The 20,084-nt window shown below is 39.3% G+C and overlaps 1 protein-coding gene across 7 annotated transcripts in view; it reads right to left on the reverse strand.

Moving 5' to 3' along the window:
* TSNARE1 (t-SNARE domain containing 1) overlaps positions 1-20,084 on the reverse strand; it is a 519,305-nt gene that overhangs the window by 276,269 nt on the left and 222,952 nt on the right. For all 7 annotated transcript variants that reach the window (XM_069854776.1, XM_069854772.1, XM_069854771.1 and 4 more), the window contains 3 exons: positions 11,782-11,872; positions 7,905-7,979; positions 6,294-6,350 (listed from right to left, as the gene is read on the reverse strand). In XM_069854776.1, coding sequence (XP_069710877.1) covers positions 6,294-6,350; positions 7,905-7,979; positions 11,782-11,872 — 223 coding nt within the window. The remainder of the gene's footprint in view (positions 1-6,293; positions 6,351-7,904; positions 7,980-11,781; positions 11,873-20,084) is intronic.

The raw sequence follows: 20,084 nt of genomic DNA on the forward strand, positions 1-20,084 counted from the left end.
AAATCCAACCGACCAGAAAAGCCAGTTAATGAATATAAAATCCTTTGCTCGGGTGCTGATACAGGCAGCTGCAGTTTTGAGCTACATCAGCAAACATGGGCAAGCAAAGCAGGCTTATCCCATGACAAACGCTTGATGGGGGATTGCTAAGGAAAACCCGTGATGCTAAGTTGTTTGGACAACTTAGGAAATAACAAGTTCCCTTTAAACCTGGTTATACAGAATTGGTCTTTACATAGATTTAGTCTTTCCTTATTTTTCTCCTTTTGTAGAATAAGAGGCTATATGTTATTGAAGCTCACTTCTCCAGTCCTTGCAAATTACTTATATATGTCTAAAAAGCCCACTGGGATTTTTTTGCAAGATCATGGGCATGAGCAGAAAAGACCTTCCCCTCCTAACCCCACTGGAAGCACCACAACAACAGTACTTTGGGCCATTCAGAATAAATTTCACCTCCTTAGGGAACAGAAGGAGCAAATAAAGAAAATCAAGGTTGAATTTACTTCCATCCACTTATGAAATCCCTGTATCACAATTTATTTTCTTACCCCCAAACAGGCAGGAAAAAAAAAAAATGTCTTAGAAAGATTGCTTTAATGACTGACTTAGAAAAAAAAGAAAAAACACAAAACAAACAAAAGCCCACACTTAAATAAAATCAAGAAAAAATAGCCGCATGATTTAAATGCTCCATATTGACAGCCCTAACAACAGAAGAGTGGGTTGATTAGAATATGGCTTTTAATGGATGCACAGTCATTTAAAACAAAGTTGACATTATTGAAATAACACCTTTTATAGAAGTAGCTGCATACCAAATGACCTTGAAAAGACATAGCAATTACTACTGCACATGCAGGATACATTATCGCCAAAGCTAAGGCTTGATTTCCTAAGATATACCATCCAGACTGGAACATTAGGAACCAGAATGACTTCTAAGATAAGATGTTAGTGTCAATAAGATAAGTGTATAAATAAAAAAGCTCCATTTGGTGGGGAAAAAGCTATATTTTCATTGTGAGAAATTCAAATATTCATTACAGAAAACTAAACTCCACAACCTTTTGCAAATGTTGATGCCAGTTTGAAACTGAGCTTTGGAATTCCAGCATGAAGAGTACCTACTGCATTAAAACTCATCGTTAATTATAGTTCAAAATAGCCTGTTGGCATTTGCTTAGCCTGCTAGATCCTCAGGGTGGCACAATCTAATAGCTGTGCTTATACAGCATCTACCATGATAAGGACCCTGTAAAAACAGAATCCCAAGTAACTACAGTCATTACACACACATATATATGCAGTTTATGCAGATATTATTGCCAAAAAATTATTCTCCCATAAAGACAAGGATTGGATCTTGCTGCCCCAAAATGAGAATTTTACTCTAATCATATAAAAAGAACAACTTCATAAACACAGGAAGAAAGAGAGAAATGATGCTTCCTGTAAGAAGGAAGTCCATTTAAAGCACAAATATATTGATGTAGTCAGGAGAAAAAAGGTTGTATATGCAAATAGAGGTTTATTACCCTTTTTTTGCTCCTTAGAAACATAATTTACTGGCCTTTGAAAGAAGGGTCAAGTAGGCTTACAGAATAAGTAACAAAGGCATCTCTTTTGGCAACTGCCATGTTCCAGAGCAGTAATTATGCTTCCCTCTCCCCGTGAGCAGCAGGAAATGAAGAGGAGTGGCATTACTCTATGACAATTACTGTAATTTTAATTTCTAAAAATTCCCAGAAAAGTTTCCTCTTGTTAAAAAAAAAAAAAAAGACTGTTGAAATTTTTGGTGTACTTTTAGTTTAAACTCCTTCCTCAGCTAAAAGAAAGCTGTGCTTCCCCTTCCCACACTCCTTCTGGGGAACCACCCACAAAGTCTACATGCTGAGAAAGCCCACTTTCCTTCTCATTAGTTGAGTAGGTAAATGGCTAAGTGTTGTCAGTGAGGACCCAGGAAAGACAGAGGTAGCCTGAAGGCATCTCACAAATGTAATAAGGATGCACAAACTGTGCTGTCCCTGCTAGTCACTGCCAGGGACAGATCCTCAGGAGCTCTCAGTTTATCGGCCCAGTCTGTTGTTGGGTTTATCACTCAAACTTGTTCAGTCCTGGGACCAATTCTTCTTTCCATGGGAATCAGGTGATGTGCTTCTCCCAAGTAAAAAGCAATTTTAAGGTTCTCAACCACTCTCTACCACTACCTGAAAGAAGGTTGTAACAAGATGAGTGTCAGTCTCTTCTCCCAATTAGCAAGTGATAGGACAAGAAGAAATGGCCTCTAACTGAGCTAGGAGAGGTTTAGATTGAATACTAGGAAAGATTTCCTTACTGAAAGGGTGGTCAAGAATTGGAACAGGCTGCCTGGGGCAGTTGTGGAGTCACCATCCCTGGAGGTTTTTAAAAAAATGTGTAGATGTGGCATTTTGGGACATGGTTTAATAGGCATATTGGTGTTGTGTTGATGGTTGGATCTGATGATCTTAGAGGTCTTTTCCAACTTTAACAATTCTGTGACTCTATGAATAGATGAACAATAATTAAAAAGAATTTAGAAGAAGGATTCTTTTAATCTCCTCTGCTCAGAGGGATCATTGGCTATTTTGTGGATGTTCTGCAGACTATCATTTATTACTTTAAAATTATGGTTAATCTATTCGGTGCATTTAGAATATCACCATTTTATTATACCCAACTGTTGCAATATGGGATGAACTTAGCCCAAGAGGACAGGTCTACTCAGCTGTCCAATCCCCCCGACCACCAACCACACTGTCCCAGGCTCTAGGTCACTGCTATGATGCACACCTGAGATGCTCTCTCTTCTACAGTGGACACTACCTGGAAGTAGGAACATCTGCTTTGCACCCAGATGTGTCTGTGCTGGGGCAGAAGGTGGAATCTGGAGGATTTTTGCCCCATACATAAGCAGGAAACTGAGGAAACCATGTCACCAACTACATTACTGTCTCTGCTGTATGCTGCAACAGCATTTCTCATAAATGGAAATCTGCTTTCCAGGATTCCCCTGCGAACTCCCTTAATGATACTTCTGAGGTCTCATTTTGGCCACTGGCTGAATACTTCAAATTGCTTTCACAAATCCAAGGGAAAGGGCTTTATCAAATAGTTGCCACAACTCATGTTCAGCAATGATAATTTAACATAGTAAAAATTTGTGTCTTTCAATATATGCAGTAACACACCTATAGAACTACATCGATTTGTCTATACACAAATACATTCCTACAAACACATATTTCATTAAGAATTTATATAACTTCAGGCTCCAAGGAATTTTGGATCAATGCCTTCATTTTGCTTTTATAAATAAATAAACTCAATTAAACAGTACTTACAGCAAACCACGACGGGCAGAATAATTTTCCTGAAGCTTTACTTTCCAATTTTTATCTGTTACGTGGGTCTAGGGAATCAATTACTCCCTAAAGGAACTGAGAGTTTGTGTTACCAAACATCTTACCTTTCCTACCCATCAATGGAGGACACGAACTATAGGGACAAGTACATAGAAAAACTAGCATTCTTCAAAGCTCTTGCAATTTGCTGTTATAAATTAAAGCATAAATAAAATAAAACAAAGCCCTGTAGGCAAGCAGCATTTGACTTGGGACTGGAACTGCACCAAGTGAAGAAGTTCACTATGCAGTCTCACAGGGCCCATAAATCAGCTCCTCTGAACATATCTTGTATTTTGCATTACTGTGTTAACTTTAATGCCTTAGTATATGCACATAGTGGTCAGGTTACGGTTACTGTGGGAACTATAATATTGCATGTCCTGATGAATCCGAAGCTGGAAAAATAATAATGAGTAAAAAACAATCACATCTCAGCACTGCCTTCAGTAGATTTTATACATTTCATTTCTCCTTTTGTATTTGAATGAAGGAGAAGAAATGTGAAGCTGCAAACATACAGGAAAGCTGAGAGAGAAATGAATTAACTTTTATCCTTTTAAAACAGTTTGAACGAAACCTCATGTGTTCCCAGCTCAAGTAAGTGTCATGGCACAAAACGTATCTGGTCTTGGGTGTGATCAAGCCTATTTCTGAGTCAGATGCATCTCACCAAGGACGTAATACAACCCCCTTCTTTTCATAATGCACCAAAGCCAGCCACCAGCTTTCACTTGCAAGTGACAGCTACAAGGAGAAACAATCTGCAGCTGATTCAGCTTAACACAATTTCTGCTGATGCTGGCTGACCCACACCGAATTGTTGCTGCTACAGCCTCATAATGGTTGGATTCTTACTTGTTTTAAAGCAGAGGGGTTTATTTCTGTCCTGCTCTTCCTCCAGCCTGCCTTTACCTTCAATGCCATTATCACTCGCCTCCAAGATCCGAGTACTTTTATCTGACAGCTTGGGGTTCTCCCCTATTAAAATTCTGCTCCCTTCCAGAGAAGATAGTTTTTGGAGTCATCAACCATTTTCAATATACCAAAAAAGTTGATTGCATCCAGGTTCACTTCAGGTACAGGGATGCACAGCAGCTATGCAATAATTAGCCCTCTTCATACTGTTAACATTGGTTAATGACCAGCAATGTCCCTCATCATGTGGAACAGCCATGGCCCTGCAGCCATGTAGTAGTTCATCAAAACCAGAGACGTTCCCACCTCTGCAATGAACTCCACTGACAGTAATCTAACAAAGTTGGTTAAAAGCATGACTGATATAACACAGGTGACATGAAAACAAACCACAGATAATTGGAACAAAATAAATTCCCTGTCTATGAGCTCAATCATCAAAATCAATAAATGTCAGACATTCAGTGTATTCTATCACCATTCAAGAACATGTTATTTGTGACAATGCACAATAGCCATGTTCAAAACAGATCATCAGTTGGTGCACAAAAATAAGCCATGTCTTTTCTCTAAATGCATAACTGAAAAGCAACATCTGTGGACAATCACTCCAAAAGTGGCAGTGGAATTTTGAATAAGGGTAAAGGACTACATTAGTCCTTTGGCATACAAAGCTTTAGTTTCACTGGCACTACCACTTAAATCCAACTAAAGGACAAGAAGGTCTAATACAGAATCTAATTTTTTGAAAACTACCTAATGTTAGAGCTCTGGTCCGCTGATTTGCTGTAATGGTAGGATCTTTGGTGTCACCATTCCACCCTGCTTTATCAAGAAGAATTAATGTTACAAAGAACAAGTATTTCTTACATATACGCTATGGAGGATCTAGAAAAATGAGTGTCACAACAAGACAGAGAATGAAGATTCATTAGGAAAGTAGAAAATATGCTAATTTTCCCTTAAAAGAAAAGATAGGAGTATCAAAAATATCAGAAATAATCACTGAATTGAGGCCTAGGGTTCTGCTTCTTGGCAGCATGATATCAGTTGCAGATTCCTAAAAACAGTACTTGAAAGGCCAGCCTAATATCTGCTGGACTCATACTGCAGTTAAGTGGTCTCCTGGCATCAAAGCTGACATTGAGATCTGTGGAGGTTTCCTACACACACACACATATCACATATATAGCATTTTGCATTACTATTTACATATACAGTTTTTTGCATTACTGTTGCTGAAAGACTACACATATATATACACGCATTTATACATGTTTACCTACCTTTACACTCTTAATCAAATTACATATGTGCACAGGCACACATACATTTAATTATATTTTATAGGTACACCCACATGTATCTTCATATGAAACTAAATATATGCACGAAACTCTTAATGTATATATTCCAATTACATATAGTATTTATTCATTGACAAAGTTCCTAATATGGGCAAAAAGAGAAAAAAAAGCTCTATTTGTGTATGTATATAATAGTTAACTGCAGTGCAATGTAGCTGTAGAACAAAGAATACATAATCCCTCTAAAAACTGAGGATAGAGGTTTGATTAAAACTCCTCTCACTCCCTTCTATAAAATAGCACTTGGGAGTGTGATTTCCCTTACCCTGCCCAGCTCCCATGGAAAGGAGTACAGGACTGCTCTTTGATATAACAAAAACTCTAATAAAAAATGGAAAAAACAGCCCTGTGAGAACAGAAAAGCAGAGAATAATTAAACAAGTTTCACATATGTCTTTTTTTCCTAGGTCCTGTATCTTCCACCTCCCAAGATGTTGTGCATCTCTAATTAGAATCCACCTCACTGGCTTCAGTGTAGGCAGTAGGGGAGCGCCAGGCTTTTCAGCATCATTAGTGGGGTTAGAAAACAGCCCTTTTTTAGGAATGTACTTACTGTCAAACACAGATACACACATTAACTTACCTGTTTGATACTTCTCTGCCCAGTAGGAAGCAAAGCTTTGGATTTCTCTGCTATTTTCTGTAAAAAAGGGAGAAAAAAGAAGGAAAATGTCTGAGAAAACAAAGTCCAAATATTTCGGGAAGGAATTGTATGAAGCCATTTCTTCTGCTCTTTAAAGAAAAGGACATAGGTAGTACTCTTATTGCTTGGAAAAAGAAAGGGAGTATAACTGCATTGAAAAGTTTGGTCTTGCAGGAATTAAAAGTCTTCAAAGCTTCCAGAATGACAAGGTTATCAAAACTGAAACATACATTTAAGGAATGACAGCTAGGACGTGGATAAGTAGCAATTTACCACTCAGATTGGTTTCCTGACGCAACCGGGCATTCACAAACTGCAGTGGCTAATTTTGGCACTTCTGAATTGATGACAGGTTGTTTTTTTTTTTTAAACAAAACCCTCCATGTATAGTTCAGAAGGAATGCACTGTTGAACATTTAAAAAAAAAAAAAGCAAAAAAAGATGTATATATATGGGGGTGGACCCCTCTACCTGAAGCCTTCCAACTTCTCTTTTAATGGGATAAAGTAATTTCATAAAACCCCCACACTGAGGGTTTTGAATAGGACAGAGCAATAATTAAAAATACGAGATGGTGCTAGCGATAATGCGAAGCTGTTACATAAAATACATGCTGCTGAAGTGCAATTTTATGTCCTTTTATTTATTCCTTTCTTTTTAAACCACAGACAGCAACTGTTGTGAAATCAATCAGTGCACAGTGTTTCTAATAGAGATACATTATTAAGTGCATGCTGCCTGCCAAATTGCATTACACCTGTATAATTACAATATATTCTTCCCATGCGTTGCAGACATGGGTCAAACTCACTGAAGTAGTATAAGAAAGCAACCTCAGTTTGTCCAGGTTGTATTTGTGTAGGATTCAATTAATCCAGGTATATATTCAGAATTGTTACTGCAGGCAAGAGAACAGTTCCAGGATGGTAAATTCAAAACATCACCACAGTGTTTAAAAGCAAAGCAAATCGTCTCATCAGTAGAGTCTCCCCAGGGTAAAGTGGGAGAGCAAGAAGCAAATGAAAGAGCTGCAGTTCAGGTTTTGTTTGTTTTATTAAACAGCTTGATCTTGATGACAGGTCCAAACCACAACACATATTTGAAAACCTTCTGTCAAAGCCAAGTAACACAGCAGAGCCATAAGGTGGGTTAACATTTAAATTAGCAATATTACCCACACATTTTCTTTAAGCAGAAAAGGTGAAAGGGGCACTGTGTAATCACTTCTCTTTGTCCCCTGAAAGGGGAGGCACACCAAAAATAATGTCATGGGTAAGCCAGGAAAATCACTGAAGATCCTATCAGATACACAACTGGCAAAGTGCACTTTTTGTTCTTTTCCACTGCTGCTGAATTGTTTTGCAGTCGCATGCATGTGTATATTCCAGTGTAATGATAACACAGCTTGACTAATGTAAGTAAGAAAGAGAGAGGAAACAATATGCAAGCAGCTCCGTGGCAATGTTCCACGCTCCTGGGAGAGACGCTTGTTGCCACGTAACATGTTCCCAAATTCACACAGGGAAGAATGAGAGCAGGAGAGATCCTCACCTTCTGCACAGCTCCATATCGCTGGATGGCATCAGACAGCTGGTTCTTCAGCCTGTCCAGCTGAAGTCGTTCTTGCTGTTTTGGAAAAACAGAGGCATGGTTAGCAGATCTGCAAAGAGAAATCAAATGGCAGACTCTGTCTGTGACCACAGGAACAGTCCTGGTGGTGGGAGACACCAAGTAAACAACGCGGGCACAGATAGTATTCTAAAAATTCAATTCCACTGGGGCTGCCAGGATGCCACCAGGTTTTATTTTAGGGAGGGAGCACAAGATGCCTTGATCTTTCAGGCCAAAGCAATTAGAAAAATGTCACCTTGCATATTGAAGATAGTACTCAGGTCACAATTAATGCATGGTCTGCTATCTGAGCCAGACACATTCTGTGGCAGGGATGTATTGTCGGGTATTTTACTGTCCTGCTGACTGCATGAAGGGGGTCTCACTCCAATACCAGTTCTTAAAGGTTGTGAAACATAATCAAATCCATACCTTACTGCCATCAAAAGAACAGAATGGTTGTAGCATGATATCCTGCTTCTACTTACTAAAATGCAGCTTCAGATTATCTACTGGAAATGATAATTTCCAAGGGATTCCCCTATAAAAAGTTCTTTATTTGGGTGATACTCCATGATGGAGTTTATCAACTCACTTCATGGCAATGGGTGATTTACTGGATTTGAGAGGTTCATTAGCCACAATAGCATTCCTTTTGCCTGGCCTAGGGCCTCATTTTCAGAAACCAGTTTTTCTCCGTGCTTTACAAACCATGTACTCAAACGTCACTGCCTTTCTTTCTGGAACTTGCCCCAGCAAGATACTGATCTATATTTTAAACAAAAGCGTTCTCAGAAGGGAGACCCTAGTTCAGCCTAATATGACTATCCAACATGCCGCAGAATGGCTGTGCTCAGAGTGACCAAACCCAAACAGCAAAGTGTGTCAGGCTAATCCCTAACTCTTCTGGAACTTTCCACACCCTGGACCTCAGACTTCAAGTATGCAGGAGCTTACATGTCCAGGCTTTACAGAGTGAAGAGAGCTGCAAGGATGTGGGACATCACCTTAAAAAACATACAGTAAACAACACCAAATCTACACTTAAGCTTCTAAGTAGAAATGTTCGTTTTACAGTAATTTCACCTTTTTCAGACAAGTGGTTAAGAACACAAAAGTAATTTTTATCAAGGACACAAATAAGAATATCCTAGTCTCACTGTTCTTCATCCAAAGATTTAACATCAATTTTAGAACAGAGTTAAGAACACAGAAGTGGTTAAGAACACAGAAGTAATTTTTATCAAGGACACAAATAAGAATATCCTAGTCTTACTGTTCTTCATCCAAAGATTTAACACCAATTTTAGAACAGAGCAAGTATCGTTATTCCCACTGCAGAGTTAAAGGTCTATAAACCTTATGTTTGTTACATATGCAAAGTAAGATAACATTGCCACCCCGGAGAGTTGATCTAATGGTCCAGCACTCATCCTACAAAAACCTGGAATTCGAGGTAGGCATCTCACTTTAAGTCCTTTGAGGTTAGTTTGAAAGGAAGCCCTAAAATAACCATATGCTATTTTACATCAGGCTCCTGCCCTGTATCACGCTGATCCACTTACATTAGTATCTTTGCTCCTGCAATAATATGTTTGCTCAGTTGGGCATCCTAATTCCAATAGCTCCAGCAGCATCTGGAGATTCAAGGGAAGTCAGAAAAACTCCCCCAGTGCACCTTCTTGGCGGTGCATTACTGCTGGAAAATAAGGAAGAAAGAAAAAAACCCAACAACTGTGTCCGTATGTGCATGCAAAGCAATACACAGAATAATGGATTGGAAAGGACTGACTATAAAGGTCTAAATTAATGGAAGGCTTTTCATGCTGTGGGAAATTTTATGGGAGGAAGGTTTGCAATGCTCCTCAGTCTCCCAAAAGGGACTTACCAACCAGCAAACAATACCCACCAGAACTATTTATTCTATATAAAGGAGGAGGGCTACAGGCTTTATATAAAAATATGTAGCTTTAATTACTTAAACTGCACACTGTTAGAAAAGAAGAGTTAAAAAAATAAAATCTGTTAAATTAATTGACCAGGGAACATAAAAACCTATTATGTGATGCCAATAGAGAGTGGCAAGTTTCTTCCTCATATTACCATAATTGTTTGTGTGTCTATTTTCTACAGCCCTTAAATATTCTCCCTTTAACTCAGCAATTTTTCTCCCCATGATAGTAAAAGCTGTTCTGCTGAGAGTTCCCAGTTGACAGTACATGGGCTTCAAGAGCAAATAATGACATTCTTATGTGGCACTATAATTGGGTTTAATGTGACTTTGCCTGATTTCCCTTTGGACCCAATGTATATCACAAAAGGGAGCAAGGAGATCAGCACAAAATAAACCAGATCCCCATATCTCCATTTAAGTAACTTTGGTTTCATCAAACATTGATGTAAATATTTTCAGAGCATGGAACAAAAAAGGAAAAATGAAAATAGTCATTGTAGTTCACCACTGATCAAAGCAACGTTATCACAGATCAAATTATTAAGGTTTATGCCTGCATAAAGTTGATGTCTGCATATGCAGAACAGTCATTCCAGGCTTCCCTCCACATCCTCAGCAGTAGATCATCACCCATTCATATTTTCAGGTAGTTTGAATTGCACACAGTTCTCCACCAATTACAAAGGTGATTCAGCTCTTATACCCTTATCTCAGATGCCTGTTCACAAGTGACATAAATCCAGGCTGTAAAAAACATTTGGATAGAGATGGTTTGTGTGTTTGGAGCACTTTCTAGGTGGAAAAAAAACAAACCCAAAACTAACACAACTTTCCAGGTGGAAGGACAGTGAGAATAGAGTTGAAGTAACACAGGACTTTGGAAAATTACAGGAAGTGAGTGAAGGTAAAACATCAGTCCAGGTAAGTTCCTGACCCAGAAACTATATGGATGCTGGAAGTAAGAACATAACAGAAAACTGCTAGGAAGAATCAATTAGAAAAGAGATGTCCTTATTCTCATTTCTGTGCTGATTCATCTGTTACATGGGTGAAAATTCTTCTGGACTCTCACACCAGCTGGAGTTTGCTCCTCACAGTAAGTTTTTGTTCTTCCCCAAGATGTATACCAAAAGCCAAAGTCAGCATGAATACATGGGATATAAAGCTTTTTAGGGGAAAAGTCATAAACTTTCTGTCTGTCTAATCGTGACACTGGGAACCAATGGGGAAGGGTATCATTCATACCCCTGTGACAATGCTGTTCATGTGAGTCAAACCTATTGATGACAGAAGACCAGTCTGTCCATACACAGATGGGGTTGCTGTGGGACAAATTGTAATTCAAAGTCCTGCTCTGATCTAGCCATAGTCTGGAGTTATCTATCCTCACTGCTGCCTTCGTACTAGCATTCAGCACTGAATGAATGTCATATCCAGACATATTCCACTGCTTTGCCCTTTGCAGACATTTCAATACACTTCCAAATTTACCTGCCCCAAGTGCTCCAACTGCACAACCGAGGCTTTAACAAATGACAAACTCATGTGGAGCCAGGTGATTCTTGTAGTACTGTCACACAAACTGAGTGAGAACCTGAGACAAGTGTGAGCTAGTGCAGTCTTTGTTGCAGAGTTCCAGATTTCTAATTCCACATGATCCAGTTTTATGGGAAGAAGTGGCTTCTGCAGCTCTTTTCCGATTGGAAATTCATAAGTACAAGCTATGCTTGTAACGGGAAAGGAAGTTATAGCAAGACGTGGAGCTCAATAGCTTTGAAGCACCCACTACCACTTTTTTTTTCATTATTCCTCCCTCCATAAACCCCAGTACTTTTCCCCAACAGCATCCTCAATGACACGTACCCTGGATGAGCCTCTGACAACCTCAGACAGCTGCTTGATGGCTTTGGTGCTAGTCGTGATGGTTTTATTAGTCTCCTGCTGGGTTGCATGCCTGCAGAATAGAAGAGATGATGGGAATTGCTATTGAAATTAACGGCATAATGAGATGCTTACAGAACTTTTTCAAGCTGCAGAGTAATTGAGACAACACAACACACAGCACATGGAGCCACAGTAGGACTGCGCAAGTCCAGGGCCTTCACCAGCAACGACAGCTAGAAGGCTGTAAGAAATAGTAGTAAAGAGCTGCCTCAAATGTTCCGCCTGTCATCAGCACAAATATAACAGCTGTAGACCTGCAAAGTCAATGGGGGAAGATAAGGTGAAAATAAGGGGTAAGCAAGTAATGAGGTCAACACAGATGGTTGATATTGCAACTAAAATTGTTGAAAGAAGGGCTGCATAGAAAAAAAGAGATGTGACTTGGGAGCTACCTGATGGTTGGCCAGCATAAGTTCGTACTAGAAAAGGAATTTGAAGAGACAGAAATTGTGCAGGACAAATTTACTTACTGTGATCATCTACCTGCTAATGACATAGTATCTCCAGAAAAGCACTGTGAACGTGAAGGTGCAGTGATGCTTCATGAGCACTTACTTATAAAAGAAGTCAGGGAGTCAAAACAGTCCACTCTGCAGTCATGGTTGTCCCTCTCCTTTACACCCTAAATTCCAGTGCCATTACTTCTTGTGAGCTCTGGTTGCTTGCTTCAGTGTTCAGGACCAAACAAAGTAGGGGGAAGAGACATAAATGCTACACAAAGATATTTATTAGCTCAATCCAGTAGTTCTCAAACTTTAAAATGTCAAGAGGGCATTTTCAGCCTCTAAGCTTCCCCAGAGAGCACTTAATATCTTTTTAGTCAGAAAGGGGTGGGTTTCCATAATGCTTCAGTAAAAAACTCTGGGAAGACTCAAGGAGGGTCTAGAGAAAATTGTCTTTTTTTCTCCCTTAGAAGATGCATTTGAGCTATGATTGTATTGAAAAAACTCACATTTTCAGGGTGGTGTCTTGTGGAGGGAATGGAAATTCTTTGACTAAAATATGTTGAGATGAGTATGATTCCTCTGTCCTGAAGACCCATGGCCTGTCCTGGCTCTTCATCTCCTTCATACATTTCTGTTAGTACTGATGGAGTTCAACCCTTTCAAGACATAGGTCAACTCTTTCCACCCCTCCTTTGAGGAACAAGGCCACCCCACCCACCCACCCCCCAATCTTTACGAAACAGAACCTTAAAACCAATAAATTGAGACCCCTCAGCAAGCACTCCCCTGACTGTCATTTCCATCTAGTCAGGGAAGATGGCCAGATGCACCACAACCTGCAATATTCACCCCCATAGAAAAATTTGGCAATTTTTTCCCACATAAGTAAGAGAAAAGAGAAAAAAGAGAAAGAGAGAGAAAGCTGTCTAGGATAAAAGTATACTTAATTTTCTGCATCATACCTGCCAGGTATAAAAGTAAATCTTAGTGTACCACAAAGATAATATCTCTTAGCTGCAAAGCAGAAATTCAGATGTACTTGAAAGACTGAGCAAGCTCACAGAAGGCATAGACTCCTTTGGCACCACATATGAAATAGAAATAATCTCACACGAAGACAAGACTGGATCCAATAACTAGTTATTCTCAGCTACCCTTAGTTAAATTAAGATACCATTTCCATATTCATTCATCAAAATGCATTTCATTTATTTATGATCCCAGGACCCACTGCACCAGCTGACTAATTTTTTCACTTTTAATTTGAGATGAAGGAGGTCATCTCTACCACAGACAAGTATTCCACACTGTCATCACAAGAGAGGGATCAGGGAATTGAATCATGTCACATCGCCTACCTTGAGGAGTACGCAGTAAGCCTGAGACCCAGTCTTCAATCAAGAAAATCTTTCCACCAAATGCATGAAATCCATAAGCAGCAGTTTCAAAACCGAGACTTCCACAACTAATTCCTCTTAATGCCATATAAGGCACTGGACTTCACGTCCAGTCATTTTGCAAATTTCATTAAATAATCTGTCCACAGAATGAGCCAGGGATTTACATACCAGCAATTCCCCATCCCCAGTATAAAACAGTGTTCTGGCTTGAGTTAAAGCAGGATTAGTTTTCTAACTTTTCACCTAAGCTTCATCTACGTAACTTCATTTTCTTTCAGACAGTGTTTGTGTCTAGAAGTGATAATGCTTAGAATTTATGATTATCACGGAAGTAACAGGGCATCGGCATGCAGAAAGGCCATTGATTATACTCATTCCTATAGAGACCAAGGTTACCCTCAAGCTGGTGGAATGCTGTAAGTCAAAGAGGTGGAAAAGGGTCACACCTGCAGGGAGAAGCAGACAGGACAGTTGATCCTAAACTGACCAACAGAGCATTCCATCCCATATGCATTATACTCGGTATAAATTGAGGGATCATGGGCGTCAGGCCCTCTTCTTCTATGGCTGGTGTCTAATAAAGCCCTTGTCTGTCCTTTTGCCCTCTGATCCCAACTCCATATGTTGATGAATCCAGTTCCCATATGGCACTGAGTTCAGTTTAGAACCTTTCGCCATGCCTGTTCTGCAGCTTCAGTGGTGAAGTACAAACATCAGCCAAGGGATTGATTTTTGTGTATATGTATATATTTCATTATTTTCTCATTATTTTCTTTTTTATTATTATTATTTCATTAAAACTGTTCTAGTTTTAGTTTCTAACTCACAAGCCTCTCTCTCACTTCCCTTTTCCCTTTCCCTGTTTATTTATAGGGGGGGATTGGGATCACAATAGCTCATATTTAGGTTCTGACCAAACTGGAAGGAGGACTAAGCCATGAAAAATGGCTTATTAGGCTCATGAATCTGATCCTTCCCAATCTCTAAAGTTAAACAAAGTCTCCTTCATTTGCATTCTAATGCAAATTTTATGTTAGATATCTTATGTAATAAATCTACATTTCGCACAAGCTTTGCATTGAATTGCTGCAAAATAACTGGGAGCAAGAGCACAAAAAACCAGAAGTTCTGCTTTCTACCTCTTAATTCAAAAAGCACTTTAACCAAGGTGCTGGTACTTGATGTTGGCATCTCCCACTATGTCGTCAGCACAACTAACTTCATATTCTTCAGCCTCAGAGATATGCTCAGGAATCAGACAGTGATTATATTTAATTTACATTAAATCCTATTAAGATCTTCATTAAAAAAGAGGCCTTGAAACTCCACTCCCCACAGCATTTTATTTTCATATGTAATGGTAAAAAGATATGTCACTATTATTATTATTTATTATTATTATTATCATCATCATCATCATCGTAATCTTTCTTTATACTTCTCTCCCCATGGAAGTGTGGAATTTAATTAAATGTGTGTCTCTGATGAATAAAATTTGCTTCTGAAAAAGTGTTCCACACAATAGTAAATGAAATAATACTCTCTCTGTGGAGATACTGAGTACCTAAAATAGACTTACCTGTCTGTCTACAGCGCTACTCTGAAAATAAGCTCTCTAAGAGTAAAAACAAAAAGGGCATCTCTTAGGGAGAATAACAACTCTTGCTGTGCATTTCTGTATGCACAAAGATTGCAAAGACAATGCACTGAATTATACACGAGATGCTACACTGCTGCCCGAGAGCTTCCTATGGCCGCTGTTTTCTTTACCAGAGAAGTACGGTCCACTGAATCCACAATCCCCAGTGCACAGCTCCTCACAGTTTGTTCTTTGAACGATCATATCTTTAATTTATTTATCCAGTTTTAAAATTAGCACAGAAACGTTGTGGATACAATGATGTCCCTTCTCTGCAGGGACAGAAGGAAGGACCTTAAGTACTGTTTGTGCTGCTTCTCTGAGACATCAGATGAATGATCAAGTCGACAAAAAGTAATCAGACCCAAAATGCAGCAGTGAAGACTGACAAAGGAAAGACCTGTCTGTCTCGCCATGCCTGATGCCACTCAATAATCCCAAAGAGCTTTGTTTTCTAGTTCCAGCAGGAGAAAGACATTTATGTTTATAATACAAGATATGACTTATTTTCCTTTCATATGATCCCTAATATAAGAGCAATAATAAGTTTTTCAGGTACAGGTCAAGAATATCTGATACTGGCTTAAACTTCATCAGATGCAACTGCCTAGCAATGAAGCAGCTTTATGCATTTAGAAGCTTGGGTGGTCAAGTAAGTTTGGCTACAGTTAAGCCAGGTAGAGCAGCATAACTCAAACCATGTACTTGCATTTTGCACAACAGCTGAAGTGCTTACCACTTATTGCAGTTTTCTTGTACACAAACAGGTGAAAGTTATAGTACACAGAGCAGAGCACTGAGCTGTATGATCTGTAGCTTAAGCAGAAATAGCTTGAGTTTCTGCATTTACACATATTCCATTGTTGTTGGAGACATAAATATGTAAGGATGCATCAAGCATGCATAAAAAAATCATTCACACCATAAGGCTTTAACCAATCTCTTCCCTGTCTGAGAGCTGGATTTTGTGAAGGAGTGATGTCTATGGAAGTTGATGATAGGCCTCAGCAAACTACAAATACATGTGTATAAAACTTTATGCACAGGCATAGCCACGGAATAGCAAGGGTTACTTAATCCCTGAGGTTCCTGTTCCCTTTCTCCACCTAATCAAGGTTCTTAACTTCAGAGAAAAGCAAATGGAGATCCTTCATGCTCTGTGGAGAAGGGCACCTCCAAAGGGGCTGTAGAGAAGTCAATTCTTGAGCAGTAACCCATCACTTTTAGTTGTCTCCTACACAGCCAGGATGATCCTACAACAGGGTTAAGGATGTTTCCAGAAATGGATGATTCAGGGTGATTCATTTAGCAGTTATGTTAGTAAACACTTATCTACAGGACGGAAACTTGTGCTGCAATATGCCGCTATCATTTACTGCCCCCAAACCACCCCTGTGCCTACTCCTATAGGGCTGATTCCACATTCAGGGAGCAATGAATGCAGCGGGCACCTCTCACCTAGAAGTATTTTCTTGCAGATGTAAACAAAGCAGCAAGATGAGCTAGGAGGAATGGTTGTTTCACCAAGCCCTAAAGTATCTTTACTGCATTGTTACAGTCAGTGAAGAAATAAAGGCAAAATCTACTCATTCTGGCTCCAAATTAACATTCACGACTCCTTTTTTTTTTTTTTTCCCCCTCCCTTCTACTTTAGGACCTGATTGTGCATGTTGAAAAAATCATTTACCACACGGCTAAATAAGAGCTCTAATTCAAGGCTCACAGCAAACCCCATTGCATAGGTGTAAATCACCAAACAGAGTAAGAGTCAGGAGAAAAACGAACTGTTACTTCCAAGTATCAAGCCGCACAATATTCTATAATAAAAGCATCATAGATTTCCAATTTGCCTGTCACTTGAAAGTATCAGGAGATGTGGCACTATTTTTCTTTAGGGAGCTTAGGGGATGGTCAGCAGTTGTGTGGGAAGAGAAGGGGAGGTATTTCAAATCCACCTGGCACAGATGCTGTGTCATCTCTAGAGATGAATATGACTATACGCTAGCAGCTACAATATTCAGCAGTTCTGGATTAAAATGTATGAATTATAGTGAGATAGCAGTCCCCACATATTTCCTCACAAAAATGCAACCAGGGCAATATACAACAATGCAAACCCTAGGAAAATTTTCCACCTCTTTTTTTGCATTGCTTCTTGAAAATAAGCAATTGAAAAATAAAGAAGCAGTTATTACTAAATTAAAGAGAATGTTTCCTCCCCTGCAGAATTTGACCAGTCTTTGCAAGCAGCTAGTTGCTCACTGACCTACCACCAGAAATTCAGGTTTGTGTTTTTTCAACTGAATTATCTCCAGGACAGTATATAAGACCCCCTCTTAACCTCACATCATCTACAGATTAGTTCAGCACTGCCTCAGACTCCATCTGTCAAGTCATTACTGACAGCTCGGAGAGCACTCAAAACAGGACCCCATGGGAAGCAGCTTAACAATGTCACTGTCATTAGTCACCTCTCAAGTTATTTTTCCTTCTCCCTCCCATACTATTCCCAAATTTTAATTTTACAAGTTTCACTTTATTTCCTAATAAAAAGAGCCCCTTGGATCCTACACAAACTAGCTAGCACTGAGCTATATTACACCTCCCTCTCTCTCATTACCCAGTAAGCTTCTTAGCTTATCAGAGACAGAAATTAATTTAATTCACTATAATTTCATTTTTATGAACCCTGGTGCCTATTGATCATGATAGTAATTTTTTTCCCTCCAGGTGCTGATAAACTACTTACTTCTTTTTAACTATTCTTGCAACTTAAGTTGCACTGAAGTAGACCAACTTCCTGCACCACATTCCTGCAAAAAAGCAAGCAGTCCCCTCTCTTTCCAGCCTGAGGACCTCAGTTGCCCTCCATGAGCTGTTCACATTCACCAGCATTGCCCTGATAAGCCTTTTAATGCTCTAAGATAAATGGCAACAAACCGTGACTATTCTAATTGCTTTGCCTGTGCTTCCTAATTCTGTTGTGCCTTTTGCATTTCTGCATTAACGAGTGGACCACAGCTTAACATCTGTCACGGAAAGGTTACTGGGATGTATCCTGTAGCAGTCTCAGCAGCATAGCCAGAGGTGCCAGTAACAACACCAGAAAGCAACTAAGCAACATATAACCTACATATAGCGTTATCAATGTCTTTCTTCCAATAATTTACTGTAGTTTTTTTTCTGAAGCGTGGATCAGAGCCGTCTTTCCAGAGGTTTCAAAAGCATTATGCCCATCTAAGGCTCAGGGCTGATGCATTTAGGACCCTGCAGTCAGAGTTAATGGAGCCAGTAAACTTGCAAGGAGTGACAGGGAATACAATATGCTTTCTGTGTCTTACATGTAGTCCACACAAAACATTTTATATATCATGAATAGAGTGTTAGAAACTGGTCCCTGCCCTGAAATTTGCAGAGACATGGACATTGTATTATGTTTCTAAATTCTAAATCCTTTTCTGGAAAATATGTATGTGAACTCCAGCATAGGTTGACAGGGAATGGCCTCAAACTGTGCCAGGGGAGGTTCAGATTGGCAATCAGGAAAAATTTCTTCACCAAAAGGGTTATTGGGCACTGAAAAAGGCTTCCCAGGGAGGTGGTTGAGTCTCCATCCCTAGAGGTATTTAAAAGACAGGTAGATGAAGTGCTTAGGGATATGACTTAGTAGTGGACAGGTATAGTTGGGCTTGATCTCAAAGGTCTTTTCTAACCCAGTGATTCTATGAAAAATTCCTCTTGTAATTTGCTTGTTGCAGAATACAGGATGGAAGGTACAGACATAAAATGTAATAAACAATATACTGAATCCCAAGAACTTCGTGCAGACGAAAAAGCCAACCGATGTATCTGCTTAAATATTTTTTTCATTATATATATTCCTGTACACATTAGCTCCTGTATTTAAGAGTAGCATCAGAAACAAAAGAAGTCTGTTATCTCCTTATTTAGGAATTTCCCAGCCATAAACCCCTCTATGTCAAATGCTTACTGAATGTGGGTCTGAGCAAGGGGCACACACACAGGCTCTGCACGTCACTGTAAAAGATCACAGCCCTATCTATTTTATTTTAACATTAATCACAGCGGCTGCATTCCCACATCTAGCTACCAGACCTGTATAGTTTTAGGGTCATAAGTGTGTTAAAAGCTCAACTTAACAGGTTTCCTGTCATTGTTGGATGTTTTTTTTGCATAATATTACATGCTGCCATGTTATCAGTTATAGGACAATACATCACCCTCCTTTTGTGCCCCATTCCTAATCAATTGAGCAATCTGGACAGACTTGATGAGTGAGGGTGGGTGCATAAGCGTGCATGAAAGTGTCCTATACACATACACATATATAGAAAAGACAGGGACAAATGAACAGGAGACAAATTGCACCGCAGATTAATTTAGCCTATTAACCTCCCCACACTTGCTCTCTTGGTTTTAGCATTTAACGTGGGTTAATACTCAGTATCACACTGTGAAAAGTAAAGATGAAGGGCACTTTACTGATGTGAATGAGTGATTGATTGCTTTAGCTCTCATTGAGAAACTACACTGAAAGCAACATTAATAAAAGAGCTAGTACTTCATACCTTGGAGTAGGAAAAGTTTTGGTGAACAGAGATGTAGATCTTCTGAGGCTTTATTCTGATTTTAAAAGTTGCTTTTGCTGTTTCATGTATTTTTCTTCCACCAGATTTTTCGGTGGTGAGAAAAACCAGAGCAAACATGCAAAAAGGA

The sequence above is a fragment of the Phaenicophaeus curvirostris genome, chromosome 3, assembly GCF_032191515.1.
Source record: "Phaenicophaeus curvirostris isolate KB17595 chromosome 3, BPBGC_Pcur_1.0, whole genome shotgun sequence".
Lineage (NCBI taxonomy): Eukaryota > Metazoa > Chordata > Aves > Cuculiformes > Cuculidae > Phaenicophaeus > Phaenicophaeus curvirostris.